General features: G+C 41.7%; 1 protein-coding gene across 1 annotated transcript in view; it reads left to right on the top strand.

Moving 5' to 3' along the window:
- Window positions 1–334: 334 nt before the first annotated feature.
- The window catches only part of RAB36 (RAB36, member RAS oncogene family), a 73,378-nt gene continuing 56,187 nt past the window's right edge, over window positions 335–17,525 (top strand). The window contains exons 1-3 of the mRNA XM_069215111.1: window positions 335–533; window positions 8,527–8,640; window positions 16,157–16,248. Of these exons, the coding sequence (XP_069071212.1) occupies window positions 8,572–8,640; window positions 16,157–16,248 (161 nt within the window). The 5' untranslated portion in view covers window positions 335–533; window positions 8,527–8,571. The remainder of the gene's footprint in view (window positions 534–8,526; window positions 8,641–16,156; window positions 16,249–17,525) is intronic.

Raw genomic sequence — 17,525 nt, forward strand, 5'->3', positions numbered from 1 at the left:
TTCTGTTTATTGATGTACAGTCTTACTTAGAAACGAATGAATAAAATAAAATATTTAATGCATTGGCTGGAATCAAACGCATAAACGATACACTACTGGGGGTATTCAAACATTTTTGAAAACACGTGTGTTCTCTTAAATTATCTTTTTTTAATGCGTAGGAGTCATCCTGTGCCAATTGGATCATCCGACAGTCAGCTAGCGCCGTTGACTTCGCTGGAAGCCATATTGGTTTTAGGGCCTCTTTAACCACCATAACCCCGTCCGTCTAGAACACTCCTGTCTCTCACCTCTGCCCGCCCACTGACTCTAGCCACGCCCTCTACATACGGCCACTTCTTGGCAGGTCAGATCCGGCCTCTTGTCATAGTCCCGCCTCTTTCCCTCGAACACCCCCGAGGCTCCGCCCACTGATGCGAGCCACGGTTGCTATGGAGACCCGGCTGGCTGCACAGCTCCGTGCCTGGAGACTCTTGTCAGCGGAGGCTGCTCGGTAGCACCGGGGCCGTAGGACTTATGAATCTTTAGGCTCGGTGAGTACTGGGGCCGGAGAAGTTATGCTTCGGTACAAGGGGAAGGGATTCGAGAGAACACCAAGCCAGTGTACTACGGGGGACCACGTATGATAGAGGTTAGCAGGTGTGGGTGTCCTGGGGTGCAGTGTACGCTGCAGGGTGTCCTCCTTGGTATAATGTGTGCAGGTGTAGGATGCAGGGGATATATTGTGTGCGAGATGTGAGGGTGCATAGTTCATAGTGGCACAGAGTGCATGGCTGGAGGACCCACAGATGGGATGCTGGGATGCAGGTTGCAGACCTTCTTGTTAGGGAGTGGGGGGCTACAAGAACTAGGAGTTTATGGGCAGAGCTAGAGGGTGAAGTAGGAATGTGGTTTGGGCCTGGTTTATATTATGTAGGGTGCAGGCGAGGTATAGGCTTCATGAATGTAGGGTGCAGGGGTTATAGTGCTAGGCTACATGATGCAGTTGTTTGGGGTGTTAGGTTGATAAAATGTGGGTTAGAAGAAAGAGCTTGTAGCATACAGGCCCAGAAGGGTGCAGAAGGATTCTGTAGGATACAGGCCCGTAAAGGTGTAGAAAGTATGGGTTGTATAGGAGGCAGGGTACCGTTAAGAATGTATGGATAATGGAGGAATTAGCATTGGAACACGAATATAATTGTATAATTATGTAATCCTGGAAAACAACTGCAATTTCATTTTTGTTCTTCACTGTTGAAATAATAATAAAAATATATTTAAAAAAAAGTATAGGAGGCAGGGTTCGATGGTGCCAGGGTGTGAGATACCGAGGGTATACAGTGTGGGATTTTTGGTGCAGGGTGCATAGGGGCATCAGTTGTGCTAGGAGGTATGGGGGAATAGAAAGCAACATTGTATGGGGGAGGTCATTACCTTGGAATCTGACGAAGTGATCGTTTCCTCTCCGCTGCACCTGTTACTTGATGCTTTTAACATTTTTGGACACTTTGTATTCATAATTCGTCCGATGGCTCCGTTATGCTCCATTGATATAACTGGACCTCTTTGGAGCCTGCTGACACTATACCACCACACATATAATAACAATTATAACGAGCATGGCATCGGACGTAGCGAACGAGAGAGGTTAATATCATTTTAGGACCAAAGAATATTTGTACTTAAGTTACTTGTCTCCACTCGTACGGAGCATCACAGACGATGGCATTGTGCCCACTATTAATATCGATACAGTTGCCTCGTTGGTGATATGTACATGCCCAAAGGCTTGGCTTTTACAATAACGCAGAAGATGCCTGATTCAGGAAACGAACAACACCAGATGGATGGAGCTGAGTTCACCTCGTGTGAATGACCTGGTCGTTGCAGCAGTCGACCTTCCCTAATCCGTTGTCTCATTTAGACAGGAAGTGACACTGTAGACCACAACGTCATGGCGGTGCTTACAATGAAACCGTAGATTGATTCAGTGCTCCGTCTAGGCACCCACATTCTCAAATGTAGCAAAGATATGATAATTCTCTTTACTAAATTAGGCATATCATAATGAAAGCTGTACATTGTAAGGCAATCAACGTGGGCTTGCTGGGCAAGTTAGTAAAGAAGGCCAGTCTCAGAAAGTAACTCTGAAGTTGGTTACATTACAGCCATTCAGAGATGTAAACATCTGTCCAGTTAAAACACTGCTTTCTGATCCAAGAGCGATGCATTAGTCCTGGTGTGGTACAACACCTACATGTGTTAACACGGATATGCAGCTATACATCTGCTATAACTCACTTCAGATGCGAATATGTCAAAAGTGCTTCATATACTTTTCGTGGACTTACAGTTTGGCACCGAATTTAATCAAGGACTGGAGAGATCACAGTCTGGCTGCAGTTCACACATAGTCAGAGGACCTCATATTTTAAATTATACTTCTTTCAGCCATTATACTTCAAAATATCACGTTGAGTGGCTCTTGCAAGGCTTCAATATCATCTTCATTTATGGTCTTGGTATAGTCTACAGTAGGTTGAAATTCGGAGGGCATCCGTGGGCTTAGGTGGTTGGGCACATCAAGGAAAATGCAAATAAAAAGAGTAATGGTGAGAGACAGGATATCGGGTAATAGGATGTGCACTACAGGATGAATGTATGAAGTATGGACATGTAGGGTGAAAAGGAAAGGTGCTGTGGTACTATGTGCAGAAAACAGCGGTGGGTCTGCAGTGCTCTGGGCTAGGAGCAGCGAAGGAAGGGCACGGGGGCAAAGAGTGGAAACTATGGAGAACCTTCTTCAGGGCACAATGCGTAGAGTAATCCCTGGGTACTGGGCAGGGATGTGGGCGGCGCTCCTGGAATTAAGTGGGATGGAGTTCTAAATTATGTGTCACCCAGAGCCGACTGAATGAATCGTTAGGAAAAAGCACATTCTGCTGAATGCCACGTGGTTAAAAGCAAATTATATGGTATACTCTATCATTTAATTGCTTGCTTTTCATATAGTGCTTTACTTCACACTCATACAGTTTATAAACACTGTAAATGGTAAATTTTAGTATTACTCTGTTTAATGGTACTCACCTTACAGAACTCGGAAGGAAGCAAAGTTTAGTCTACTCTTCTGGGATTCGAACTTGCGAGCATCAGATCACTACAGGTATCAGCAGCGAACTTCAGCTCACCTATCTTGCAGGCATTATTGTGCAGCTATAATGGCATTGTTGCCCAGACGTTAATACAAAATAGATCACAGTGCTCTCAAGAAACTGATACTCAGCTACTATTCAATTCTTATTCACCAACATTTACCACATTTTCTTGCTTGAAAGCACTGAAACATAGTATTTATATTATCCTCGCTACTTTTTAGAGTAACAGGGATTTTGTAAAGCATAGACGCTGTCACACTCGGCAGGACTAAAAGATATATACACAGAATCGAAGGTGTGCAACGACCATTCCACACATCCCAGCTAATACATGGCAATTTTTTAAACTTATTTTGGAGCTCATCATCAGGTTTACTCTCTGTTTATAGTCTGGGGCTAATGTAAGCACTCCCAACAAGTAACAGTTCCACACAGCAATATTGTATATGACACTTTTTTTATTTAAGTATCTCACTGAGAGGCATTTTATGATTGCCTTTTAATTGCATTTAGTTTTAAAAAAGTGTAACATATAGTAGAGTATGACAACTTAAGCCAGTGATGTCAATTCAGTGATGGAGTGTACTTTAAGCTACAATCCAAAAGTCTAAATACGTGTTCATAGCCCTGGAAATCAACAATTATGGTTGTAAGGTCAGCAATGCACACTACACATTATGTCAACCTCGTTATTTTACAATTCTGAACCACAGTCTAACTTTACTACGCATCATTAAGGAGAAATGGGCCCCTTTTGTCCCTTGGACGAGAAGTGATCTGGACTTGGGCAGCATATGTTCCTGTAATGTCTTAGTCCCCATGTCCTCAAACCAGTCTCAAGAGTTGCGGTGGGGCCATCCATTCCACACATGGCCACCCATCTTTTTGCCAGGAATAAAGCCAAGTAGCCAGTCTCCTAACATGACTGGGGAATATTTTCTCATAACTCTGAGGGGGTGTAGGGAACCAGCTGTCATGTGAATACCTGTATTTTGGTGAATTGTCAGAAAAATTCCCAAAAGATAAAACAGAGGGGCAGTACCAAGCCAATCAAATAAAGTCACCATTTGAGTTCCTACATCTTATGAAGGAACTTAAAGTGAAGCAGGTTATTTCATCAAACCCATTCTGCCTGCTCTGCACACCACCACGGATCATCTGTGAGCAGTGCACCTCGATTGTGTTGCTGGTGGTCCATGAATCCAGCCAGGACACATGGTGTACCTCGTACTGCAGCTGAATAACAGTGGGATGTCATACGTCTTTGATCAGTGAATTTAATGATATGTGCAAAGAAGGAACACTCAAGAAGTTCTTCAGGAAGCGTGCTATATGGAGCTCAAATGGAATATGCCAGATAAAAGTATATATGTAGATATGTTCTGTAGCGACTCATCCCCTAGAGATTTATGGACATCATGTGACAGCACCTGTCCATCTATAAACATGTCGCCCAGTTCTCGGAGACCAAGGTTAGTTCGCATATTTTTAGCTTTCATTTCGAAAGCCAGGGCAACAGTTCCATTGTCTAGCAGAGGCAGTGTGCTAGATTCATGCATACAACATAACGCATCTCCTTTCAGGGCCGGTTATTCTACTGGCCAGAGCTGTCTCTGTCAAGATTAGATCTCCCTCAGCTACGATGCCCAAATTTGAAAGAGCCAATGGTACCAACATTCTGCAAAGTTGGAGAGTAGTAGTAGACACAGCACTAACCCTTACATATCAAGCTGGAACACGGAACAGGAGTTCCGTATGATTCATTCATAGGGAGTCTATCACAAGATTACACATTCAACCCCAAATCGATTCAATAGGAATAGATGGACAATATATGTGAGGTTTAATATGTAATCTTGTGATACACTCCTTATAAATGAATCTTACAAAACCCCTGCTACCTTAGCTTGCAAACCAGGCCTGAGCATCTTAGTAGCACAGCTCCAGTTCGACCATCCTACCCCTATCACATGGGAGTGTCTGCAGATCCCACCAGATTGTGAGCTGTCCGCCTGCTCATATTAATCTACATAGTAGGGCTCTTAAAGACCTCAAGCAAGTCTTAATATAAGGCAAAGGAATTTTGAGAAACAAATATAGACATTGACGAAGCACTACCATTTTTTAATTTATGGCAATTGATCAGTCTCTTTAGTGAGCTGGTCATTAGCAGGTCAGTAATTATCCATAATAACTGCCTTGCAGTCCATGTGGACCATCACCCTGAGGTACTGAATAGAGGAAGTTAACTGCACTAGCAAGAACTCAAATTCTGTTGTTCTTGTGCAGTGTGTAAGTTGGAAGATATCTTATCTAAACCAATTAATGCACAGCCCCCAAAAGCGGCTACATTTATCAGATAATGTCAGGTTCCTTGTAAAAGATGTCTTCCATATCCACAGACAATGGGAGTTTGTGGTTAGTGAAAAGGATAACCCGAAGGTAACCGCAAATTGCACTAGTACAGGCGAATACCTGTCTCTGGTGCCACAGGATATGTAAACAGAGCTGGAGAGCATACAGTTCACTCCATTCCTTTCAAGTGGAAGCAAATACAGCTGGATGATCTCCCGTAGCATGTAGGCCCGATACACACATGGTGTAGCCCCCTTTGTGAGAAAGGCCCACTCCAGGAAGGTAAAGGTCTTCTCAACATCCTAGAGTATAACTGGTACTTGCATTCAGAGTCCAATCAGTGCAGCTTATCAAAGAGAATACGCAAATTGTCAGCACTGGCTGTGCCCGGTACAAATCCAGCCCGCTTTAGGAAGACCAGTACCACTGTCTACAGCTTTAATCTGCACGCAAGGAACCCTGCAAATATTTTCTGTCCAAATTTATGAGAAATAAGGGTCTGTAAAATTATAGCCTCCTTTCATTTGGAAGGGAGAACCTCCGACCCCAAAGTCTCCCTAAACGTGGCTAATAAATGTGGAGCAATTATTTTACTGTCTTCCCTACAAAATGTAGCTCCGAGACCATCTGACCCATGTGAATTGTCTCCTGGTAAACCCTTTATGTATTTTTACCTTCAGCTAATGTTATGGGCTACAGTAGTGTCTGTCTGCAAGTGTCATCACCGGGATGGAGAGATAGTAGACCAGAAGTTCAGTGGCGCCAGGCAATCTGGACCTATGCAAAGTCTTATAATAACATGGAATGGTTGGAAGAATACTCAGTATCATTAAACATAAGTTGCGCTTTATGCTCTTGTGCCCAGAATGATCCCCGGAGTTGAAAAATTGGCCAGTGGTCATTGAAAAGGTCCTACCAGGCCTGTTGCTCTAACCGTATCTCCTTGCCCCTGCAGGATTCCCCAAAAACATAATGTCCCTGTTTTCAACAAATAACATAAGTTCCTCATTAATAATAACCACAAGTATGGTTCTGTCTCCACTGTCTGTGTACTGCATCCCAATCTGAGTTATCCTTGTTTCTTTCTTGTCCACAGAGTGGCTTATGTCTTTCAGCACCCTCTTCTGTTTAGCTATGCAATATCCATATTGAAGTCAGACATTTCAATTATTCTGTTCTATCCAAACCACTGGTTAAGCTTCTGTTGATATTTGGACTACTGTGTTTACACATTTGGCATCCCCTTCTCCATCTGTGAAACATAATGTTTTGCCCTTTTAGGTGACCCTGAGTCCTGCTCAGCAGAGCATGGCAAAAGAGATTGCTTGTTGTCATAGTTTCTTTTGAACAGGTGCAAATATTATTGTGCCCCCCTGGATGGCTAACATAAACTCTGGGTAAATGGAGATGTCCAGACCTTGAAGTGTCAGTGTTCTTTTTTCTCAGTCCCATGCAGGTGGACATCTTTACCTCTATAACTCAGGAAGTGTGCAAGTATTTGTTATGGCTTCACCTCAGTGCAGGAGTTTGTGCTAACAATACATGGGCTTTTTCAGTAACAATGATTACTAAGAATTCCTGCCGAACAAGTACATTAGGAGAATTTCAACATAAGTTATGTTTCAGCATTCCCAATATTGGTAGACTCTGACAGTCCTTAAACTGGAATTCTATTGCATTTGGAGCTTGCCTCCAAACCCTAATTTTTTAATGTTATTACTTCAAAGATTATTTATCTTGTCATCTTCTTCCATGTCTGAGATGCAACATTTTGATGTGGCATGGATGCATACCAAGGAGAAACCATATGATCCTGTGGTATTTGGTGCAGGGAGAATTAAAGTATAGGGTTTTGTGATACAGAAGTACATAGATCATAGTTGCTGAGACAGCTGGGTGTCTGGGTGTGAATGAGGTATTGTGGTTAAGGTACTGGAGTATTTAATGCTGTGAGTATTGAGTGCTATTGTACTCCAACCCTTTTGGGCATTCCATGTATTGAATGTTGGGTATTATAAGTGTATTGTGTGTATATGGAGAGTGAGCAAGGTAAATGACTGAAGACATTAGGGGCCAGATGTAGCAGAGGTTTTTCCCCATTCTGTGTCAATGGGAAAAAGTGTTCGTACATATGGCCCTTGGTCCTTTGTCTATTCGTTGCTCTAAATGTTTGTATTGATGACACAGGACAGCTAATGCTGAGTATAAGACTTAGTTGCAGTGTGAGTTGCAAAGTACCGAGGATGGTTGATACTGGCTGTTTTGAACACAGTACTGTAAGCTGTGTCTCCTCTATTGATGATATGGTGTATTGTACTGAGAATAACAGAGCTGTAGTTATGAGATGCTCTGAGTATTGAATGTTGGTCCTATGTGGTACAGAGACTACTGGAGCTGTAGTTTTCAGATGCTCAGAACAATAAGCGTTTGCATTACGAGGTGCAAGGGTACAAAGTGGGAGCTTGAAGTTTGGATACTGGATGTATAACTTACAGTATACAGCGGTTCCTAGGTACAGGATCTAGTTGCAGATATAGAACCAGGTTACTGATTATACAGAGACCACAGCACAAAGTGTAAATATGGTGTAAATGTTTTTTGTCTCTGTTTTTATGTTTTGCGCCTATTACGAGTTTAGCACAAATTGCACTTACTCACTTAGTTTTAGTGCATTGATGTACCATTGGCTATACGCTGGTGATCATTTGCTTGGGATAAAACATTTCTAAATGGTTGCAAAAAAGTTTGTGCATCTTTTTCCACAGTAACAAAACGTGCTTAATATGTAGTTACTGGTGTAAGCAGTATTTGTGCCATAGTGCTTTATGGTACAATGTACTATGAGATTCTAAATGAAGGCCAACATGCATGATAAAGTGGTAGTAAAAACTGCGCTTGCTGGATGTTCAGTTTTGTGTACATGTTCTACACTATGATGAGCACACTGAGTAATTTATTGGATTCTGTGAGTGCTGAATGCTGAGTGGTTTTACCTTTCCTGACGATTTCCTGTTCTGATTTTGGGGCTTTTCAGCCAACAGAGAAATTGAGAGCTGTAGCCCTTCTCTAGAGAAGAACAATGAGTTACGACATGCTTCACCTGGTGCCACCCGTCAGCAAGGACAGAGTCATATCTCATTTTCCCAAGGTAAGTGGCATTGAGCTGTGCAGCGTGAGCCATTGTACCTGGGCACCCTGGCAACTGTACAACCCATGAGCAGAGAGAAGAAAAAAACACTGTGCTATTAATGAAGCAAAAAAAATGGGATCATTTAGGCCCAAACTTTCCAATGATCATCTTTACAGTATGCATGGCTGTGTATCATGCTGTTCTTATTTATTTATTAATAAACATATCACATCTTTTATCCTGATTGCTGCATAATGGGGCTCTCTGGTGCAAATTTAGATGCAGGCTGTCACATACCAGCAGTGATGTTGTCCAATAGGAAAAGTGACTCAGCTGGTGAGGGGCCATTCTCTACTTTCAAAGAGTTAAAGGGGTTTTATGCAGACTTTTTTGTTGTGTTTTTCTTTATCCACCATTCCTTAGATGAAACATTCATGCATCAGGTGAGCAATGTATGAGATCAATCCATAAGATAAGTGACCAGGAGGAAGGTATCATACATCTCAGCTCTTTCATTGATCATAGTCCTTAACTAGGATTGTACATCTTCTAATTTATGGTAGTTAATAATGGGCCGATGGTAAAAGCATTGCTATTATGTATTTAAGGAGACGTTTTATCAAGTTTCGAATATTTTGCCTTCTGGTTAGTCTGTCCAAAGTCTGTATTTTGATTCACCTAGGTGGTTTGTTCCCTTGTCGATCACAAGGTAGCTATGGAGACCTATGTTTATTAAGGTTGTACACACTCCAGATACTTTGCACCATGTCCTTGTCATTATGTAATGTACAGAGTTTATAGGATTTATATTGACTATTCTATCATTTGGTTCTTTCTGAGGATTCTTTAAGAAGAAACCAAGTGCAGCCTCTGTCCTGACCCTACATGGTTTCTGTGTTTGAGTGGCATTTCCAGCAACCATTTTATGTTCCACTGGGGCACTCATGTTTGTGTGTTTATATACATATTTTGTAACTTGCTAACATTCTTAAAAATAGAGTTTTGAAATCAAACCTTGAGAAATGAAATATAATAAGCATTTTAAGTAGACAAAACGTGTTTCCAAAAAAGTTAAGAAGTATGTTGCAGTTGAGCATGCTCTTATCAATGGAACACAGTTGGTATGCTGGTGAATTAAAAGCAATTTAGCTTCAGTAATGTTGACTCTATTAGATAATGTTTACTTTCAACAGATTCTTTATCTTTCAAATAAACTAGATGCAGGCAGAGACCACGAAAACCTTTTTATACTCTGTCATAGACCCATATGGTGCCACTTATGTCCCTGGTTTTGCACTGGTGTCATGCACTGTTGAATAACTGTGTGGCACTGAGCACATAAATAGGACCACCCTGCTCAAACCTTTTAATTTGCAAAATTCACCTGCCAGGTAGGCTTCAGCAGATCAGATGACTAAGCGGGAAGTGGTCTGGTGATAGGGACTCTGCAGAGACTACATAATATCAATCAGGAATAATGTTAATGAAGGTACATAACTTTTTTTCCTGATGTACATTATTTTCTTAACATTTTTCTCATTGTTCAAACATTGTTCAGCATTGTTCATAGGCAGAGGGTTCTTGGTTCTGGAGAACACTCTAAGCTTGCTGTAAATGTAGTCAGTCACAAACAAGGCTTTAGCGCTGTTATTTGAATTAAGGTAATATTGTTTTGCAAAAGTGTAAATATAAGACCAAGTGGCTGCCTTGTAGCTCCCCTACAAAAGCTAAGAATAGCAGCATTGGCTGCTTGCTGTCTTATGGGACGTGCAGTTATGCATTGAGGAGGAGTGGCTCCCTTCTAGTATGTATGCCACTATAATTCTGAAAATTGTTCTTGATAACATTTTCGTGGCATTACAATTCTATCCATTCTATACCTACCTGGAAATGTGGAGTTTCAGCCCTCTTTTTGGTTCTGATGTATGGAGCTTACTCATCTTCCTGACTTCTTCGCTGAATTTACTGCCATCAGGAATACTATTTTGATGGAAAAGTACTTGACATCACAAATATGCAAGGGTTCAAATGGTGTCAAGCGATCCAACACTTAATTGAGGTTCCACCGACTGCTGTACATCACAATGTGCTGCACAGCGGAGATGTTTCTCACTAAACCATTCATATATTGAGACACTGCCAGACTCACAAACCAAGAAGTATCATCAGGTTTCCTCAAAAATACAAAGGAACACCCTTACCCTACCTCTAATATTTGACAACTGCAAATCCATCTTAAAAAGTTTGAAATAAAAATCTAGCACTTGAGACAGTAAAGCTATAAGTAGAACACTGGCGGATCTGATCATATTTCTACAAAACCTCAAGCATCTACACTCAAACAGAGGCCTAGTGCTCTTTAGTTACTATTCACCATAACACCAAGTACAAGTCACCAGAGAGACCATGTCCATCAAACCACAACCTGTTAGTAGGCAAATATGCTATTGCAGACTATGGAGTTCTGGATGGAAAATACTTCTGCTCACATGCAATGGAAGTGTCAGAAAGGCGGGCAGCCCGATTATAGCTCCCTGTGGAGAAGACAGGAATCCATGTACCAAATAGCCCTGAACCGGTTGGGAGCATTCAGAGTCATTGTGGTCTGAACTCTCTAAGGGACTGATTTAGATCACAGCACGAACGGTCCCACCATCAGCTTTCTGTCAGAAACCCCATCTGCCTACTAGATGGTCTGCCCATTCTATTTAGATGTTGACGGTTCAAGAGACGAAAGACCATCGGAGTCCCGCTCACTCTGCCAGATATGTTCACCTGCGTCGATGGCGCCATAGGCAAAAGCAGCTGTTGGAGGAAGGCCTGCCAGTTTGTCCTCCAGGCCAATGACGATGTGCCTTCCTGTGGACGTGACTGTGATGGGGAAAACTCCTCACCTCAGTTGGTGGATTGGAAGGGATATAAGGCAGAAACCCACTATTTCTCACTTTCCCACTTCCTTTCCCGCCATGGACCCCATCTTCTAAGTACTGCCACTGCAGCTGCTGCTTGATGACAAACAAAATCAACACCGCCATGACCGAAACAGATGGGAAGCTTCACTTTTACCTGTTACCTCTTGACTTGTCTGTTAACATTTGCACTGTACCTGTGCATTTTTAAATCTCTCTTACAAGCAATAGCATATCAATGTGCAATGCATATGTATGTCATGTTGACGCTTAAAAAATTTCAAGAAACACACCTGTATGATAACATTGTATTTCCTAATTTAATGGAAGCTGCCTTTAATGAAATAGACACTTACACAAAAAGGATATCAAGAACAAAAAACAAAAAGTCACCATACAAGTGTGTTTAAACAAATTTTGAAAATTGGCCAAATAAAAACATGTGCATTACACATCATTGGGATAAGTGCACAGTAACATGATGCAGAAATTGCACTAAATAAGGTGTAACCTTTAGCTTATTAATTACCTGTTAAATCAATGCCAGTCCCAAATTTGAATCATTCAGCATATTCATCCATGTAACATTTCCCATTGTCTAGTGCAATTCCTGTATTGTACCTAAATTCAATAGTCACATTATTTTTAAGGTGTAATACATATGCAATCATTCTAATCAGCAATCAAAGTGAAATAAACACACCTGCAGTAACAATTCAAAAATGATTTCAAACGTTTATTTGTTGCTGCAAGTGTCTATTATCACGATGAATGGATGCAACTAAATTCAAATTACCATCACATGCAATTTTAACCAGTGTTTGCACTGAACAAACTAAACATCAAAAATATGTTGCTTTTCCTGCCATAATGGTAAATAAAAATATGTACGTCACATTTCAGTCAGAAACAATGCTGGGAATCAAACAATAGCCAAGGGAAATTAATGTCAGGACACATTTGGTGAAATCAAAATAGTGGTTTATTAAACCAATGAGTTACATCTCTCAAATTAAAACTATAAATACATTGCACTCCAATTTGTATGAATGTCAAGTGCACTGTTGTGCTTTAGCAGTAAGCTTGCCTCCTAATCAACTGCCAAGGTGAACCTCCTTAGGAAGAGGCATCTAGTGGGCATAGAGCAGGCACTTCAGTGATCTTTCTTGGGGGTTGGGTTTGGGAGAGGTAGTCTTGGTTTTGGGAGGGCTGGGTTCTGGTTTGGGAGAGGTTGTGTTGTGTTTGGGAGGGTTGGTTTGGGATTTGGAAGGGGTCTAGGCAAGGGCAAATAAAACATCTTCACAGGGAAAACAAGTAGGATGGTTGGCAAGGAGTTAGGTTTAGGAGGTAGAGGGAGTGGCAATGGGTGATGTGTGTGTGTCTGTTGAGGTTGCAGTTCCCCATGGGTCTGGTGTATGTTGTGTACATTTGGGGGGTGTTTCTTGCTAGGTGTATGTAGTTCAGGCAAGTGTGGGCGTTTGTGTTTTGTGGTTGTCGGTTCTAATGTATGTTTGTGTGTGGATGAGTGTGTTGTTGAGGTGCTGGGTGTGGTTGTGGATGTGGTGGTGCATGTGGGTGTGGTGGTGGGTGTGGTTTCTCTGGATGTGGTGGTGGGGGTGTCTGTGGGTGTGCTGGTGGTGGTTGTGCATGTGGGTGTGGGGGTCGGGACTGTGGATGTGCTGGTGGTGGTGGATGTGCATGTGTGTGTGGTGGTGGGGGTGTCTGTAGATATGCTGGTGGTGGTGGTTGTACATGTGAGTGTGGGTGTGGGAGTGGTTGGTGTCTGTGGGTGTGCTGGTGGTGGTGGTGCATGTGGGTGTGGTTGTGGGGGTGTCTATAGGTGTGCTGGTGGTGGTGGTGCATGTGAGTGTAGTGGGTGAGATGTCTATATGTTGTTTGTGTGTGTGTGTTTTTTGGTATGTTTGTTTTTATGTGTGGGTGTGCTGCATATGTGTGTTGGAGTTGGTGTGTGCAAAGGAGTGAGTTTGCTTGGGACAGGGCTGGGAATAGGGAATTGGCATAGGGAAGGGGCAGGAGTTGTAGCACAAGGTTGGGAGGCTGCGGTCAGTGAGGAGGCTAGACCTTGAATTTACCTCTATAGGCCAGGCATACCACTGTGGATGCCTTCCAGGTATGCTACTATTTGTTGCATATGGCGCTAAGGCCCTGTATGACATTCAGGAGTGAAGTCTAGCCTACAGAGATGTTCCGTAGGAGGTCAATAGCCTCCTCACTCAGTGCAGCCAGGGAGACAGTGCAGGGGGTGAGGTGCCTGCAGCAAAGGAGGCACCATCCCTCTTAAGGGGGCGTGTTTGGCCAACAGGGGGGAGCAGCAAGAGGGAGGGTGGAGATGGTTCTCTGGGTGGCGGACAAGGATGCAGGTGGAACAGTTACTGTAGGGTCCGCCACCACTAGGGACTGGCTGCTTGTGAAGGCCTCCGAAGATGATGATGTTGAGCTGGTGGCCTCCATTCCAGTCACCTCTTCCTCCGTGCCACTGAATCCCTCGGTGTCAGTGGTCTCAGTACCCGAACCACAGTGGCCAGCTGCTTCCTGGCTTTTGGCCAATGTCTCCTCCGCCTGCTCCTGATGATGCTGCAGTGACATATACAATAGTTATATTGTATCTGTGTAAATAGAACTGATCACAAACTTTGATCACATCTTCCAATTTAACATATTTCAACTGCTTCAAGGCTCTCAAACTTTGGTTCCTTATTATTATTATCGCATGAATGTATGGAACATTTTCAGAGGCAATTTGGTCACAGTTTTGTAATTCCAGATGATTTTTCCTATATCATGTATGACCTTGTCTCTTATCCATTTTTATTTCTCTGCAGGAACTGTTTAAGACCTCTGAATGGTTGGGCTTTGTTGTTTAGAATAGTGAATTTATGTCACCAAAAAAGATATGAACCAAAAATACAGTGTGTTTGCAAGGTCCAAAAATCTGCATTATTATTTTATTCACCAAAGTAAAATGTGAATCAATGTGTGTCAACAAATACTGCAATGTTGTACCAAAGTTTGTATAAACTAAAAGCCGGGATTCCTTTGTTTGGACATTTCACAATGGTAACACTTACTTCAAGTAACTAAAGTATATTTCAAATGTAAAAAACAATTATATGGAATGTGTTCTGAAGTAGCTTATCAGTGTATCACACACTATGTTGACAAATATTGATTGACAAATTACTTCAATAGCATAAGTAAATACATGGGCCATAGTACATTCCTAATCCACTTCATTACAGAACAAAAACATTTTCTAATTTGACTCCTAAATATCTCTAATTATCTGAAGTCTTACCATTGTGTTATTGTTTTACAAAATATGCTGGCTTTCACTTTAGGCAGGAATTGGTACAACGTCACAATAAATATTACATACACTGATTCATATATAATTTTTTCATCAAAGATTCATATGCAGTTCACAGTATGCTACAGATGACACATTGATACATTTCTACATTTTCAAAATGAGTCATGAATTGGGCCTCATACTGAGTTTTCCAGATGGGATACTTCAACATATATGTGATGGAACCTTCCGTCTGCAAAAGTCCCTTTAAGTTTCCAATTTTTCTCCATCATTGATTTATCACATGGACATAAAAAGGGAATTGTAAAATGGTTTACAGTAATGGGTACTCTGTCACCAATGTGTACATTACTGTCTGTGTTGTATCAAAAATTGTATGCCTATCACAGTTTTATTCACAAAACAGGCTGGCTTACATGCACATTTGTGAAGGAGTAAGACATCATGCAAATATGTCACTTTTAACATGAATTAAATAATTTTTTTGATTTAAGCACATTTGGGATATGTTTTGAATAAAAAATGTAGCCATTTAATCTGATGTTACTCGTCATTTTGGCTCACATACTCACTCATGTGTGTGCATAAAACCTACTTACTAACGTGACGCTTGGTACATTCACTATATCATACAAGTATTTTATGCTATGTCACCTGTAATGGGGCTAACACAACATCATTCACAATAGTGAAGGAGCATTACACCTGATACAATAATGACCAGTGGCCTGTTTGGTACCACTGTCCCTAATAACATCAAATTACCTGATGTATATTTGTTGTTTAGGCGGGACATGTGTCTGCTCAACCCAGTCCTTTCGTAGTAAACAAAAATCAGGTGGTGTTTTGTACATTACATTTTGGTCAAATTGCAGATCTGGCCAGTGGCCAGGTAGGGGCTAGCCAATTCTGTGTCCTTTACCCATAGGTGCATTGTCAGAGAGGGATTACTAATTTGGCCTTTTGTATTCAGTGCGTGCATTTGCCCATTATATGGATTATGTAAAGGAGTGATACAAAAAACTGCCTGTAGCATGCATATAGGTTGAGTGATTAGCTTGCTGTCCATTGCTTTCTGTTCTGAGCAGTCAGAGTAATTTCTCTGCAATTTATAGTCAGCAGTTTGTTAACTAATTTGATGATTTGTTGGTACCTTTCATTGAGTACAGCTCTGAAATGTGGTAAGTGCCAAAATGTTATACCTTTTAGAGGTGGTCATCACTCTTTGTGGGTCAATATGCATGATAAAACAGTTTTGTCTTCACCAGTAGTGACTTGCTGTATCTATTGTCAGTGTTACAAGCCTGAAGCCTGTCTCGAGTACAAAGACTACTTCCACCCTGATGTGAAGAATGCCTGCCAGAAACGCATAACTGGAACTGTCGGGTAAGTCATTTAAATAGGCAGGAGCTCGAAATGTGAATTTATATGACAAGAGGCAAGATGCAAAGCTCCTGAAAATGTAATATTAGAGAAAAACCTGAAATGAAGGCATCCTTGCGCAGGAGCTGTGCATCATACTGAATTGCAGGTAGAGTTTTGTCATCAATTTGGAAAGAAAAGAGCAGAATATCTGGGTTGGTCATCAAGGTGTAATGGAAAGAACATCATGTCCGGGTCAGAAAATGAGAAAGGGGTCATGCAGTGAGATGTAGCGAAAGCACCTGGGTATGGTACACGCTGCTGAGAGGCCAAGATCAGGAATCTCAGAAGGGATGAGCTATAGAAGGATCCTACTAAGGGATCTGGGAAAGGAGCATCTGCACTGAGAACGTACTCGGCAATCTGAGAAATGAGAGCTGCATGAAGCCCTGGGACAAATCCAGGTTGTGAAAAACGGTGAAGAAACCAGAGGGAGGACTATGAGAAGTAAAGAACTTGAGGGAGACTAGAGCCAGGAATCTTGAAATGGTGGATTTTAAATCGAGAAGTGTAAATTGTACACATCTCTGCAAACACTTTTCATCACTTGTACTCCAAGGCTAGGACTCCAAGCAAGAAAGGATTCCATCTTCCAACAGTAGTGTGTTGTTAGATCTTACTGGAATTTTTTAGTGATCTTTATCGTGACCTTAACTCTTGCAGCATAGACCACCAATCCCAATTAGTTTTACACTACCACTACTACTAGTGAAAAGGGTAGGGAAGCAAGGGTGAAACTGGGACAAACAGTAGGCAAGGACAACAAACTAATAGTGATATCAGAGAAATCAGCAGTAAAGAGCGATTCAACCAACCTATAAAACAGGCCCACAACAGCCAAAGAAACCAGCTCACTTACATATCTGTTAGGCCAGCCCTTCAGGTACTGGCTGCCCAGCAGGCCATCTGACCCCATAGAGAAGGGTGAAACCCTATTAGAGAGAGGGCAGGCTGGACCCTTGTATTTTTCAGGATAATTGTTAGTGGCAGAATTGAGATGCCAATATCAGAAAAGAGACAAATTTACAAATCTACCCAAATTCTATTCTTTATTATTACAAAAAAGGAATCAATACATATGGACCTGACAGGAATGTGACAATAACCTTAGTTGACCTGCAGAAGGCTATGTTGTCTACCCTTGCTTCGCTCACATCTAGGGAATAATCTACGCATCCAGAAAATATAGATTAGAACAAGATGTGTCCTTTTAGCAATAGTTCAACCCAGTGTCCAGGCAA

This window comes from Pleurodeles waltl, chromosome 11 (genome assembly GCF_031143425.1).
Source record: "Pleurodeles waltl isolate 20211129_DDA chromosome 11, aPleWal1.hap1.20221129, whole genome shotgun sequence".
In the NCBI taxonomy this organism is placed as follows: Eukaryota; Metazoa; Chordata; class Amphibia; order Caudata; family Salamandridae; genus Pleurodeles; species Pleurodeles waltl.